General features: G+C 45.7%; 1 protein-coding gene across 2 annotated transcripts in view; it reads left to right on the top strand.

Annotated features, from left to right (window-relative positions):
- Positions 1-16,180, top strand: part of LOC121293614 (dynein heavy chain 9, axonemal-like) — a 530,687-nt gene that overhangs the window by 89,753 nt on the left and 424,754 nt on the right. For both annotated transcript variants that reach the window (XM_041216734.1, XM_041216733.1), the window contains exons 19-20: positions 149-315; positions 15,293-16,163. In XM_041216734.1, coding sequence (XP_041072668.1) covers positions 149-315; positions 15,293-16,163 — 1,038 coding nt within the window. The remainder of the gene's footprint in view (positions 1-148; positions 316-15,292; positions 16,164-16,180) is intronic.

Genomic DNA, 16,180 nt, shown 5'->3' with positions numbered 1-16,180 from the left:
TTCACTACAAGAGCACAATTTGGCATCAAATGCATCTAGCCTTGGTTCCGGAGCTAGTAGTGGAAAGTGCAGTACTCTTGTGTTGCAGCTACTAGACTGTTCAGTGCTGCCTGTGCTAACATATACATTTTGCTGCTTGTGTGTATAGGAACTGCCAGAGAAGTGGAATAACATTAAGAAGCTAGCAATAACAACGAAGCAGCAGGTGGCTCCTCTACAGGCCAATGAAGTGACAATCCTTCGCAAGAAATGTGCAAGTTTTGATGTGGAGCAACACAAGTTCCGAGAAAGGTTTCGCAAGGAAGCACCATTCAGGTAAGGGGCCACTACTACTAATGAGCCAGGAGCTACTGATCTGAAACCAACTTCCAGCCAGGTAGAACTCTGTTCCCATTGCTTGGCTGCTGTTCAACTGGAACTTTCATCACCCTGTTTTAAGAGGAGAGCTCTGTGCCAGCCTGGTCAATGCGTGCATAGAGCCATACAGCCAAATTATTAGAAATTTAAAGAAGATTGTATTGCTCAGGACATTTCAATTAAGGGATGTTGGGTTTGCAAAATGCCCAGAGCACCCAGTGAGCGCTTCAAAAATTAGATTTGAATCCACACTGCAATTGCCATTACAAAAAATGTCAAACTCCAAAAAGTGAGAGAATGTCTCCTCCCAGTGAATCTCGCTCCACTTCACTACAGAGACAGATTAAGTGCTGACTCTGAATGTACACTGCCAACACAGCATCGATGTTAAGCTGAAATCTCTTTACACTAATGCTGAACTGGCATCACTATTAATGCATCCCAAATGAACCTAATCCACCTTTAGAGGAGCTGGTTTTCTAAGGAATGACAGAAAGTTTCTGATTAGAATTGCAATGGTTTGCTTGAACAGCTGTGAGTTGCAATGACTTCTAGAAATTCTCTACAGTGCTTTCCATACACATTCTTTCAGTGATGCTCTTCCCCTTATTGGTCAAGTAGACTAGCATACTAATGAACATGAAGTCTATTGCAGCTTTATGAAGAGGAAACTAGCCTTAATTTCATGCCTTCCAAAGCATTAATATTTTGTAAAAGTCCAAAATTCAGTACCACTGTCTCTCTACTTTTTAGGCAGAAGGTTTATATGAATGGATTTCATTTTGCGAAGATTATGGATATACTGGGAGTAATAGTAAATTGGACTATAACAGACCAGCCCTCAGTTATACATCTGTCTTGATTTTCATTTCCGTCAAATTCAGTAGTATTGAGAATCAGATGGGGTTTGTAACAGGTGCCTGATGTGATATTGTCAGGTTTACACTATCACTCAAAACCAAAATTACCCCATTTATCCCTTTGAGAGTTGGTGCTTTATAAATAATTGCTGCAGATTTCACTAGTGGTGTAATGCTCTATTTTCAAGTGACAGTTACAATTTGGATCAATCAACATGCTTTCAAGGTTCTTTACTTTTCTTCTAGAATTTTACAGATTTTTTCTGAGTAACATATGAAGCAATTCCCTGAAAATCTGACTGAGTGGTAGGGTGGGCTTGAAACACTGTCAGTACAGAATAAACGGAAAGTGAATTTAACTTACAGTAGCAAATGGAAGTCAGATCATCTTGTGTATTTCTCTATTCTTTCATGGGATGTGGGCGTCACTGGCAAGGCCAGCATTTGTTGCCCAGTCCTAATTGCCCTTGAACTGAGTGGCTTGCTAGGCCAATTCAGAGGACAGTATTGTTTTCCCAACCCAAAGTGTTACATCGGTTTAACCTTCAATGGTTTTAGACAACACTCATTATTTGAAGAGAACAAAGTGTGGCTGTTAGTTGCAATTTATGATTCTGCAGGAATAAACATATTCAGTGTTCACATTTCTTTTTGATTCTGATTCGAGTCTGTCGTCCATTCTTACAAATTATAGAACGAGAGTGTCTAAAGGTTAGGCTACTGATTTATGCCTGCCTACTGGCATTCAAGGTGAAAATTAAAGTTTTCTTTTTTATTTTTTCTCCCTCCTTTTAAACTACTCTCTGCAGCTCTAAAATCACACTGTGCAAAGATTTGCCCATACTTTACGTGTTCATTTACAGTTCACTGGACTACAAGTTTAACAGAGGCTTTATCACTGGGATAATGCCTCCGCTAAAATAATGAACAAAGGAATTGCACATGGACATATTAATCATTTGTATTAAAAGCAGAAAATGTTGGAAACACTCTGCAGGTCTGGCAACATTTGTAGGGAGAGAAAAAGAAAACTAATGCTTCAGTTCGATAACCTTGCATCAGAATTGGAAAAATTTCTATCCATGAGAAGCTTCCCCCTGTGACTACCTCTTCTGCTCCTCAATCACCTGCAATATGCCCTCCCCTTCCCACAGCACCTTCCAGTAAGTACAGGACATGCACCACCTGCCCTTCTACCTCCCTTCTTCTCAACTTCTAGGGTCCAACACACTTCTTCAAGTAAGGCAGATTTACTTGAACATCTTTCAACTTAGGATACTGTATTCATTGCTCATGGTGCAGTCTCCTCTACATAGGGGATATTGTATATTTTAAATCTCGGAGTTAGGCAGAGATGATGCACCAAATTCTATGTTAGTAACAGGAATTTATTTACAAGAGATTTTTTTTTTCCATGTCTGCTACAGCTGTTTGCTTCCAGCAACATCTACAGTTTGGCTACTTATCCTTGAGTCCATATGCAGACTAAACTAATCAAGCACAGTGAGCATCAATAGTAAACAGACTCATATAATCAAACACAGAACAACTGAACACAACAAGGGAGAACACAAACAGATTGGCTGACTCCTTTTCGGAATACCTCCATTTAGTCTTCAAGTGTAGCCTCGTGCATCTGGTCATATGTCATTTAAATTCTATGCCCTATGCCCATTCTGGCCTCCCTCTCCTTGGTCTTGTACACTGTTCCAATGAAGCTCAATATGAACATGAGGAACTGCAGCTCAGTTAAGCACTTTATACCCTTCTGGACACAGCACTGAGATCAGCAATGTTGGATCAGAACCTCCATCCCCATTTTATCTGACAGCAGCTATTGATAACAATTCTGCTATTTCCACTTACACCTTCTCTGGACTCATCTTTTGTTTATTTGCCCCACTACCCATCTCCTTTTGCCTTGTACCATCATCGCTTTTGTCTTTTCATCTCTGCTGAATTTCACCCTATCACAGACCTTTCCTTTTGTTCGTTCCTCCTCTCCCGCCTTTCCCTGTTTTGGTACTTGCTTAAAACTTGTTACATCACTAACTTTTCCAGTTCTCGGTGGAAGATCATCGGCCTGAAATGTTGGGCTGGATTTTCATCCTAGAGGTGGGTAGTGGGAGTCGGGAAATTTTGCAGCCTGAGGTGTGACCACCTCAGGAGAAAATGCCAGCAAAGGTGGAACTTTCTTTCGGGGGTGGGTGGGGAAGAGACAGGTGATAACTGGTGTTAACTGGAGCTGCCCCTGGCAACAGTTGGCTGCTGGGTGCTGAGCTGTACTGTTTAAAAGGCCCGCCTCGGTGTTCTGGACTTCATCCTGATTACCATAAAAACAATAAAACAGAAAACAGTCCTCTATCCCTCACCCCTCATACCTTTGCAGCTTCCCCACTTCCCACAATCTCCAAGCCATCTCGTGTCCCCAACATCCACCCTCAATGGCCCCTCATGCCCTCCATGCCCACCTATACTCCTCCATGGGTGGGTGGAGGGGCATTGGTTGGCATGGAGGTTATGAGGGGCCATTGTGGGTGGGGGGCTGGGCATAGTTTGGCAAGGGGGCGTGGGTAAGAACTTTTGCACTCTCCTTTCAAAATGTTCCCTCATCCAGAATATGGTCCATGACACCTCTGAGGGGTTGTAAACCACGGCTCATTGAAAAATTGTCCTGACTCCACGAAAGTTGTGGATGGCTGGTAGATGCCAATTCCTGCTATGGAGCCGGCTGGTTCAGCAGAGCAGGGGTCATTGCCTGCACCCTTATCCTGCGCTGGTGAAAATTGGGGGTGCTAGGACTGGAGCTGGGAATCCTGGAATCTGGTCCCGCCTGCCATCGTTAATAGTCGGCAGAGTCTTCCTGACTCCATGAAAATCCAGCCCGTTGGGCAGAATATTCCATGCCACCAGCAGCGGGAAGCTTGGCGGGCGGGAGAAATTAATTTGGCATGAGGCCAAAAATCAGTTTCCCGACGGTGAGATGAACTTTAGCAGTGAAGTTCTCGGGACTTGAAAGGCAGGTTAAAGGCCGGTCGAGCTTCCCGACGACCAATGTCAGGAAGCCGTTTTGCATGCATTAGCAAGGCGTGCATGCTCATTGAAAGGCCAGCTGGCCATAATTGAGCTCTCCCTCCAAATTATGTTCCCTGCCGGCGAGAAACGAGAACATTCACCTTTACCACTGCGCGGAAGTGGTGTGCAGCTGGCGAGTTTTACTTCTTCCATGATTAACTGAGAGCTGCCACTGCATTGTCCTCTTTGGGGAGTGTCCGTCAATGCCAGACTCTGCTGGAGACCGGGTGGTGGCAGTGCAAGCTGTGTGGAGGATGACCAAGGAAGGGAGGAAGAGTTAGTGGGGAAGGGTGGAGCAGTGGCCAGGCAAAGGTGGAAGGAATAGTGCAGGCTGTCCGGGTGCCCTTTAAATATGACCTTCGACTCCCATGAGGTAATGGCAGGGGGTGGCAACTTTCTGCCTCCTCCCACTGTGAGAATTGTCGAGATCCTCTTAGATACATAATTAATAAGCTGAACATCGCCAGATTGCACATGGCCCGCTGTCCACCCACACCCAACAGCGGAAATCACTCCCAGTTTTGCACCCACCACCGAACCCAGACTCCCGAATGGAAGATTCCGGCCATTCTCTCTCCACAGTCACTACCAGAGCTGCTGAGCGTTTTCAGCATTTTCAGTTTTTATTTCAGATTTCCAGCATCTGCAGTATTTTGCTTTTGTTGAGCATTTGTATCTTGATCACAATGAACAATTGCAAGGTCTCTGTGTACCATTCCACTTGATCTCCCTTTTATTTCCTGTGTCTTTGCTGCACATAGTTACTGGTGGCATCAGAAAACAAATGCTCTAATGAGAAGAATGTCCCAGGATTCTGGTAAAACTGGCGTTTCCCACGACGATGGGAAAGCTTTCTGCAATCCTTGTTTCTTTGTCATTTTGCATTTGCTTCTGAACAGGTAGATATTTTTGATAGGCATCAATGTCCTGCGGTGTAATCTTCAGGTGAAGCAATATTAGTCCAGAGGATATAATAGGGATAGTTTGTTAGGAAATAACTTGGTCTTCATTTAATAGGCCCATTGTTTCTGCTTAAGTTTATACAATGCTTTGATTTTGCATTATTATTCATCATTCAGTAGCAAACCTTAACATCAATTTGGGAAGGTGGCAAGAAGAGTTGGGGGATAGGAACCCCTGCAAAGGACAAACTGAATATCCAGGAGATGCAAAACGGAAACACTGTAATGCTATCACTGGCAGAAGGGTGTAGTTATTGTGTGACAAGTTTACATTTGCAGTCTCCATTATAAGTGCGGACTTAGGAATTCATGATGGGATATTGTTAGCAGTTGCATGCTGACCTAAGATTTTTAATGAATAGGTGGGTGTCGCAATTTTCAATTTTGGCTGATGTAATTGCACTTAACAAAATATTGTGCTGAAGCATACTGATTAAATTATTTTCTTTCTAAGTCCTTATGGCTTTCTTTTCAGTGCAGTTTGTCAAACAAAATGAGACACAAATCCCAGATCAGCTTTAATTTGATATAACTGAGCCAAGGTTATAAAACCATAAAAATTCAAAGCACAGAAGAAGCCATTTAGCCCGTTGTGTCTGCCGAATGTTACTGGGCAATCAAAATTCACTGTCCTGCCACCTCCCCATAACACTGCACCTTCCTCTGTTTCAAAAATAAGCCACTTTTCCCTTAAGGTGGCAATTGCTTCTCCCTCAGCTATTCCCTGTGGCAAAGCATTCCATGTTTCAATGATTTTCTGCATTAGGGCATGTCCCTTAAGGTCCCTTCATGCCATTTTTAAACTGTTGTCTTCTCTTGATTGACTGTTCAGTCAAAGGAAATATTTGTTTTGCGAAAACCCTTAACAATCTGGACTTGGAACTGGAAGTACCATTTCTAATGGATACCAAACTGGGCAAGGTAGTTTAATTGGGTGGTGTAGCTTAAGCAAAGGAAGAAAGCAACTAAATACGTAAAGACATGGGGGGTGGTGGGGTGGGGGGGTGGGATGGCATGGGGCCTTTCTGTGCACTAAGTGTGGTGGTGGCCGTGAAAAGCATCATTTTTGCTGCTGGGTGCAGCGGTGGATTTCCGTGTTGTCTGCTTCCCGCCTCATTAAATAAGCATCAGCAGGAAGCGCGTTGGTTTGCGGGGGGGTGGCCTCTGATTCGTCCAGCCCACCTGATCTTCAGCCTCGGCGCTACATTTAAACCACACCCATGCGCAACCTTCTCAATGTCTGCAACCCCAAATTGCCCCACAAAAGACATGGCCCCCCAAAGGGAAGAAGCTTGCTGCTCCAAACTTTAGTGACGTCTTGCTGGACCACCTGCTAGATGGCGTTGCGGCTGCTGGGATGTCCTCTACCCCTTGTCTTGGCAGCAGGAGGTCCACCAATCTCACCACTCCAGCTTGGAAGCTGGTGGCAATGGTGGTCAGCGCTAACACCGCACAGAAGAGGTCAGCCATTCAGTGTAGAAAGATGATGATTGATCTCATCCGTTTTGTCAGGGTAACTCAACCATCTCATCACTCTCAACTCACACTCACAAGCTCATCAGGCATTCACAGGATGATGCTTCGCAGGGATCTCACACATTGTCAGCTCAAGGGTCATCATCACTCACTCTCTCACACACACCTTCACATCTCCAGCTGGGCTCATATCCTGTGTAGCTCACATCCTCATCTTGTGCATGGGCTCCAAGTACTACCCACACAGGGCAGGCATCCTTTTCATCTGCCTTGGCATGGGTCCTGCTCACACTGTCCATTGAGTGTTTCTCAACTTCCAGTTGTCTGTGTCGTGGCCACAAGGCTCTCGTCACAATAGAGGGATGCAGCGCTGTGGCATACATTCTGTGTAGCATCCTCTCATCTAAGGGTTGCCAAAGTCAGTGATGATAAAATCAAATGGTGGTGTCTTACGGTCAATGGAGCCTTTGAGCGTGCTCTGGAAGCGCATATTGTAACTTTGGACAATGCTGAAGGGAGCAATGGGATAGGAGAGAGGATATAGTGAAGCTGAAGTATACTCTTTATTAGCAATGTCACATGACCTTGAGGCCTTTATGATATTTTAGCATTTTGGAGTTTGCAAGGACCAAGGCTGGCCATGAGGGCAGACTGTCTGTGTCAAAGGGGAGGCATTTTAATGACTGCCGGGCAAGTGTGTGAATGTTTTCATCCTCAGGTGGTCCACATCCATAGTAAGGTGAGGATGAATGCAGGCCAGCATCCCTAACTGAGAGTGCCGGATGTTAATGTGATAGAGAAGAAGGTGACACAAAGGATTGAGTGATCTCACAATGGATGAACACATGTGGAACGTCCTCAACTGCCTTGGTCCAAGTGTTACCTATCAGTATCACCTCAAGATCACACAGAATGTGTTGTACTGTTGCTGGAGATGGATCTCCTTGAGGAGCTTTGTAGGACTGAAGGCAGACAGCTACACTTCCACTGATGATTGTCCAACATCTGCCTCTACTGGGCTGCCATAGTGGCTGGGCTGCTGGAGAGATGCTTGAAGAGGCAGCACCTTCTGACATCTGATGTCGGGACACCCTCCTCCAGTTAGCACCTCATGCCAACAAGGATACACGCTCTCGAGGCTTCATCATCCTTCAAAGGACCAAGACAGTGGTGGGCCTGATGGGTAAGTGCTTATTCTCAGTTTGAAGTGCATGGTTTAGGCGAGAGGGATAGCAACGCTGCTGTTCAGAATGGAGGATGCTCACTACAACTCATCATTCTGCTCATGTAATCTGATGGCTATGAGGGCCTCAGGTGCATGCATGCCTCGTCTGGCCCATGCAATGGCCTCTTCCCCTGCAGTCTCAGCTTCCTCAACCTCATTGCCCGTAACCCTTTCAGTGTCCCCCTCATCGGAGGAGACGTGCAGTTCCTCTACGTTGACATCTGGCAAGTGTCCCCCCTCCCCACTTTGCAGTGCCAGGCTGTGCAATGTGCAGCAAGCCACGATGATCCACGAGACTCTCTGGGCAGTGCACTGGAGCGCTCCACCAGATCATTTGAGACATTGGAAGTGCATCTTCAAGATGCCAATGGTGTGCTCCACCAGGGTTTGGGCAGCGGTATGATCTTGTTGGACCTTCTCTCTGCCGGATTTTGTGTCTGCCACACGGGCATCATCAGCCACATCCTTTGCAGGGAGCCTTTGTCACTGAGGAGCTAACCCTGGATCCTTTGTGGTCCCTCGAAAATGTCCGGAATCTGCGACCTCCAACGACGTATTCATGGCAGATTCCCGGGTATCTCGCACAAACCTGCATGGTTTGTTTCTTACGATCACAGGCCAGCTGCACCTTTCCTGTGGATGTGCTGCATTGTCTGTTACCAGGGAGCTTTTATAGCCACATGAGTGCAGTCGATGGCACCCTGCCCTTGTGGGAATCCGGAAATCGTAGCAAAGCCCAGAGCTCTGGCGTCCTGGCTTGCTTGATCTCTATTGAAGCCAGTGTAAGTATACGCCTTGGCAAAAGTTGTTACCTTCTGTATGCACTTGTGTGTGGAAGTTTGAGAGATTCCATTGAGGTCCACAGTGGAGCCCTGGAAAGGGTCACTCACGCAGAAGTCAAGAGCGGTGGTGACTTTCAGAGCCACTGGCAATGGATGTCCTCCCAGTCCCCGTGGCGTCAACTCCTGGAGAATGTGGCAGATGTGCGCACCAGATCCCTGGACATGTGATGGTGTCACTGACATTGTCACTTGCTCATCTGCAGAAAAGACACGTGTGTTCCGCACACCTTCTGTGTTGAGAGCTGCCTATGCAGCCTCATCCTCTGTGTCAGGAGGGGGCCCTGCTGTCCCTTGCTCATGAGGGTGGAGCTCTTCCCTATGACAAGCCTGGCGCTGCCGTCACAATCTTCTCTGCCTTCTCTCCTGCCTATGTGCGATGATGCAATAAATGTAGCCTCCATCTTCCTGAATGTCTCCTCTCTGCAGCATCAAAGAGAAAAAGTCATGAGTCAGCATCAGCCTCCAAAGGTCCTATTTCTATCAATGACTTGTAGGTTACAGTGGGTTAAAGGGATTGGCTCCAGTGTCGGCACGTTTTGGCCACTGAGATTCTGGCCAGTGCAAGGTGCTTTTCAAGGTGCTCCTCCCTGACCACCGCCCCTTTACCTGCCCGAGTGCAATGAGATTACTTTAGCCAGGAACTTGGATGTGTTGCTTTCAGGCCAGGTATTGGATCCTCATTCACTGCACCCTAAGTTTACACTGTTTAGAATACAAGAGCGCTCATGTCATGAATTTCAGGCTGCCGCTAGGCGTAGGCCGCTTGACCAGTTGCCCAATTGCTCCTGACCTCGTTATCACTCTGGGGAATTTCCACGCTGGGAACAAGGGATTAATGCAAAGAGATCGATTAGAGCCACTACTCTGGATGAGTCTCACATAAATGTGCTTAACTGCATGACTCTCTTGATTCCCTGCATTGTCACTGAAAGGCTCTTAACATGTCTCAGCTGTGCATCACTCCTCATGTGGGAGTGCACAGTTCAGTTGGGTGCCTCATTAATTGGCCCCCCAGTGCAGTCCATCACTCCTTCAAAAATCCTTCAGAGCCCTCACCAGTAGAGCTTTTCCCCAGCTGGGATACTCCCTGTCTGACTGTGGAAATCCCTCTCATCGTTCGGAAGGATCGTACTTTTCAGGTTTCCCTCCCTCCGACACCTCTCATGCCTCCCCCTCCAATCCTTGATCCTATTATGATTGCAGGGGATATCCCAGTGTTACCCCCTGAGTTAAATGAGGCGGATGTGCCAATACCCCATGGGGACCTTACCCCTCCCCATCTTCAGGCCTATTGACCAGTGAAATATAGAGAACCCCCTCCCTCACGAGGCCTTTGAAAGGCCCTACACCACCTATTCTCCATCTATAGGCCTCCCCTCTCCATGATGTGCCATCTATGGCCCAGTGTTATGGCAGAAGCTTCCCGGACCAACACGCCTGATGTTATGACCATGCCCTGCGCACAACCTGCTGGGCACGATGGACACTGGACTGACATGCCCTGCCCCCTCCCTGGACTGGGACAAGGACACTCTTTTGCAAGGTCAGCAATGCAAAGTGAAGCACTTCTTCACTCTGCCATCCTCCCATTCTGGCCCCAAATCGCGTGTCTTCCTCTGTAAAACAGTCTTCCCACTCTGGCCAAGAGGACGCTTCCACCCCACACCCACCTGGTCATATGCCTGCGTGCAACTTTGCTATTCTTTGCCCCCCCCCTCCGCCCTCCCCCTGCCCCCCCCCTCCCCCACCCCCCTCCCGTCAGTTGAGCCCTTGCCCTGCAGCACATTATAAGCCACCCATCCTTGCTTTACTCCTGGTGTGGTAGGTAGAGCCTTGCCTGTGATGCCCCCACTGAAAGCGATCCAGTGCTGCCTGCGATGCCTGGCGCTGAGTCCGAGGTGCTGCGAGTGCTACATAATGCAAGGCTGGTGCACGAACCTCAAGAGTCACGAGTGAATTTCAGGCTGCTGTCAGGTGTAGGTCGATTATGATACGTTTGTGAAACAGGTCGGTCTAATGCGATGCTGACATGGCCGATTGCCAGTGTTGCGGGTGGTGGGGGGATGATTCCGGTGAGCGTGCATTATCATGAATATTCATGATATTCAAATGTATTAAAGTGACACTCCTGATGTGGCGCAGCAGGAAATTGAAGCCAGGAGCGGATGATCGCAACTTGCTTTCCTGCTAACGCGAAACTGATTTTTTTTCGCTCCCGCGATATTTCCCACTCCTGCCCCCACCCTGATGCCTGCCGAGGGTGGGAGTGGGAAATCCCAGCCATAATACACTTGTAGAATGGACGTTTAATGTTTAGACTTGTTACACTGTAATTACCCTCTTCTGCCAAATAATAGCATTCTAGTGTGTAAGTTTTGCATTTTGGCAAACAAATTTCAATATGGGTTAAGTGTGAGGTGATGCATTTCGGCAGGAAGAATAGGGAGGTCGTGCCCTGTTTGCGTAATAAGAATCTAAATGGGATAGAGGATGAAATGAATCTAGAGCTACAGCTACACAAATCATTATTAGTAGCAATGCAGTTAATAAGACTGTAAGCAAAGCAAACCGTGCTCCAGGGTTAATTTGTAGAGGGATATAATTGAAAAGCAGTGAAGGCATGTTAAAATTCTGTAACACCTTAAATAGACCACATTTGGAATGTAGTGCACAGCTCTGGCCTCCACAATATAGAAAGGATGTGAAGGCATTGGAAAAGGTGTAAATAAGCTTCACAAGGCTGATAACAGAACTGAGAGTTTATAAGCATCAGCAAAGATTGAACATCCTGATGCTCTTTTCTCTGCAAAAGGAAAGGCTGAGAAGGGGCCTGAGAGAGATTTTGAAGGCAACGAAGGGATGTGATATGGTGGGCATTGAAGAAATGTTTCCACTTGTCGGGGAGACCAAAACTAGAGGCCAAAAATAAATGGCAGCCAGTAATAAATCTCAAGAGGGAATTCAGGAGAAATTCTTTATCCAACAAGTACTAAGAATGTGGAATGCATGACAGCAAGGAGTAGTTAACTCAAATAGCATAGATGCATTTGAGGAAAAGTTAGATAAGCACATGAGGGTGAAAGAAATAGAAGTGTGTATTTAAAGCAGGGCCAGGGAGAGAAACTATGGGCCCTGGTGCTTATGTTTCCGGGCCCCTTGTTTCTCCAACCTCCTGGTGCCCCTTGAACCCTCCCCTACAATCATGTATGATATTTTGTCCCCTTTCTACATTCACCAAGAGATTCACCAAACAATCAGAGAAAGGCCCTAGTAAAATGATAACGCCCGTCGTTGGCACCTGGTTACAAATATTGTCCGATATATATGTAGTATGGGTCATTAATATTAAGAGCAGCAACAATATAATGCAATGTTAGTTTGTGTGCACCCTCTCTGTGATCCCACTACGACTATTAAACAAACCACAGAGTACAAATTTTACTTTAACAGCATCATACAATATCACTAATTTGACAGGAAAATATCCTATTGCTTATTTATAACACTGTTCAGATGGTAACACTGATTTTGGTGACTGCCTCAGCCCTCATTAACATATTCCGCACTTTGCATCATATGGGAATGGTGACAGTAAATTCATATTTGGGGGAAAGATTAATACTTGCAACCTAGATAAACTGCATAAGTTCTTTTCCATTCTGTAGAAGAATTAGAAAACTTTCGCCTGCCTGTGTTCATAATATTATTCAATATAATTATTGCATACAAGCAGTGTAATTGGAATCGACTTTATCAGTGATCTCACAGGGTATTAAGTTAAATGACTTCTGAGCAACAAAGTGGAATGATTGAACAACATAGGTCTTTACTGTCAGTGAGAAACGTTGGACCCCTCGGGTGTCTCTGTGTGACAGAACTTTTAAGAGGCCAGAGGACAAAGACTGAATGGTTCATTGCATCTGTGTTTTCTTGATCAGCAAGTCTGAAGACTCTGCTGATGGCTGCTTCGCACTGCAATATATTTTCAATATCAACTATGCAACACAACTTTATCACGATATTTCACTGCCTCAAAAAACTCATAGAAGCACTAAGATAGAGTGGGATAATAGGTAAGTAGACAAAAGGACAAGATTGAAGTTAATGGAAAAGACTCTTGAGAATCATGTTCAGTGCAAAACAGGTTACTGATTCACTATGAGCCCATTATGTACTCCTGTCATGGCAATTTCACCCCACAAGGCCTGCTCAGTAAACTTCCATTTGTAACAAAATAAACAGAACTCCAGCCATGATTCCATCATCTTTGCAAGATAATTATGAATCACAAAAGCCATCTAGCCCAGCTTATCTCATAAATCCAAATGACAAATGAACATATTTATTAGGAGCAGGAGTAGGCCATTTGGCCCCTCAAGCCTGCTCTGCCATTTGATAACATTGCCTGTATTATACCAGTGACTACTACAACTCAAAAGTACTTAATTAGCTGTAAAGTTATTTGGGACATTGTGGAGGTGCTGTATAAATGTGGACTTTGTGTTTCTTTCATTAATCATGCAGGCAGTAGGCAGAGTGACTAGCAGAGGTGAAATTTGAGGCCCAATGCTTATTCTGTAAGGATAATTATTCACAGAATAATCAACTGATGTTAGGAAAGTGGCTACAAAGAAATCACAACATTTACAAAACAATTCAACTCGGTAGCTAATACAACCTTACAATTCTGATTATTTGGCACCAACCCACAATGCATTATAAATGGCATTTTCCCTTTTTTACGCTAATGACGCTATTCCCAGGATTTTTCAATCAGGTGTGTACCAGCAGCTCAGGAAAAATATACATTGAATTGTTGATCTGAATTTTTCAGAGAAGAATGACACATGGCACAAACACAGTACGGCCTTAACTCAAGAACCGGATTTATTTCCTCTTCCCCCAGGAGCTGTCTTACACATTGTGTAATTACAGCCCATCAGGGGTGAACCTAGGATGAAATAGAGATTTTCAAAACCTTCCTTTAAGCAATCTCCGAGTGACAAATGGGGATTTCATCTCCAGACTTTGCAAGTGTAATAAAACGGGCGTTAGTGAGTCCACACCGTGTTCTGCATCAGTCCCGATTTTTAGTTACTTACATTTATTTTGATGAGGCCCAAGATTCTCAAACCTCTGGCACATCAACAGAGCATGTCATCAGAATTGTGTCTACTTTTGGGCATAATGAAAATTTAGACTGCTATTTATATGCTAGTTTAAATTCAAACGTGAATTTTGAAACATGTGCAGTATTTAATTTTGTGGTTGTAAAACTTAAAAGTGACCCCCTCAAAGCTCCACCCCACACCAGACCCCCACACCCACACCCCCATAAACACCCTATGTCCCACACCCCCACGCACTCCCCACCCCCTCAACTAACCCCCCCACCCACATCTTCTCACCTCAAACCTCACACACCCCCATCCCCTCACCTCATTCTCCCATTCCCACACGGCATTGTCCCATTCCCACCACCTCACCTCACCCCCATGAATCCTGCCCCCGCACCTTAGCCCCCACCACCATACACCCCCACCTCCTCACCTCAGCCCCCACCCCCACACAACTCTGCCCCCCTCACCCCTACACATACCCACACCCCCACCTCAGCCCCCCACCCCCACACAACCCCATTCCCTCACCTCAGTCCCCCATCCCACATATACCCACAGCCTCACCTCCCATTCCCCCCACCCTCACACCCTCATCCCCCCCACCCTTACATACCCCAACCCCCTCACCTCACTCCTCCTCCCACACACTCCCCAACGAGCCAGCATCCAATTAGCTGTAAAATCATTAAGGGACTTAACCAGCCTTCGAACAGATCTTCAATCAAGAACATGCTCAGTCGCTGCTTCTGACCTTCGGGCACTTTGTGGTTTTTTTTTTGGCCGGCTTTTCAAAATCGGAACCACAAAGCTGCTGAAGGTCAGAAGCAGCAGCTCACTAAGTTGAAAAGCCGACTTTTAAAATATGGAATTCTCAGGCCGACGGTTCTGATTTTTAAAAAAAGCAGTCTTTCAGGTCTGGCTCCTCACTCTGGATGCCGTTACAACACCGAGCACAGGCACCCCCCTCCCACAACCAAGCCACCAGGCCCAGGTGTTTGGCACCCTCTGAAGCCCCCTCTCCTGGGTTCTGATTGATAGGGTTAGATGAAGAGGGATGGGAGGTTTTTTGGTGGCAACGTACAGTTGAGCCTATTTCTGTGCTGCAGACTCGATGTAACTCAATGTGAATCCTCTGAGGGTTGCCACAGCTCCAGTGAAAATAACCGAAGTATCTCAAGTCTCTTCCCAAAAACCAAAGCTTCTTACTTATTGATTGTTCTGGTGAAATCTATGCTGTATTAACTCTATGGTCTTAATGGCCTTTCTTGTGCCTGTAGTTATTGTCTATGCATCAAAGTAAACAGAAGCTGCAGTGTTTTCTAAAATAGTATTGAACATTATCTTACTACTTTGATTTATTGTTCTACTTGATCAGGTTCAACAGTACACAACCTTACCAGATGTTGGATGTTGTCCATTGCCAGATTAGCCAAATGGAAGCCACCATGGGCACCAATAATGAGTCTGCCAGTTTATTTGAGGTTAATGTACCAGACTACAAGCAACTGAAACAGTGCAGAAAGGAAGTATGTCTTCTTAAAGAACTCTGGGATATGATTTTTCTCGTGAATTCAAGCGTGAATGACTGGAAGACGACAAAGTGGAGGGAAATCAATGTTGAAAACATGGATATGGAATGTAAGAAGTTTGCTAAAGATATTCGTGCCTTGGATAAGGAAGTAAGGGCATGGGATGCTTTTACTGGGTTGGACAACACAGTGAAGAATATTTTGACTTCCTTACGGGCTGTGGCGGAACTTCAGAACCCAGCTATTCGGGACAGACATTGGTATCAACTAATGCAGGCGACAAATGTAACATTCACAATGGATGATCGCACAACTCTAGCTGACCTTTTGAAACTGAATCTGCACAACTTTGAAGATGAGGTTCGTGGAATTGTTGACAAAGCGGTGAAGGAAATGGGCATGGAGAAGGTATTGAAAGAACTGAACACAACCTGGAGCAGCATGGAATTTCAGTACGAAGGCCACTCACGCACTTCTGTTCCATTGCTCAAATCTGATGAGGAGCTTATTGAGACCCTGGAGGACAACCAAGTCCAGCTGCAGAACCTGATGACTTCCAAGTACATTGCCTTCTTTTTGGAAGAGGTATCTAGCTGGCAGAAGAAGCTGTCTGTAGCTGACTCTGTCATTTCAGTCTGGTTTGAGGTGCAACGCACATGGTCACATCTCGAAAGCATCTTCATTGGGTCTGAAGACATTCGATCTCAATTGTCCGAGGTATAAAACAGTTTTCA

Source organism: Carcharodon carcharias, chromosome 22 (assembly GCF_017639515.1).
Source record: "Carcharodon carcharias isolate sCarCar2 chromosome 22, sCarCar2.pri, whole genome shotgun sequence".
NCBI classification, from domain to species: Eukaryota; Metazoa; Chordata; class Chondrichthyes; order Lamniformes; family Lamnidae; genus Carcharodon; species Carcharodon carcharias.
This window is presented reverse-complemented; position numbering and strand designations above follow the sequence as displayed.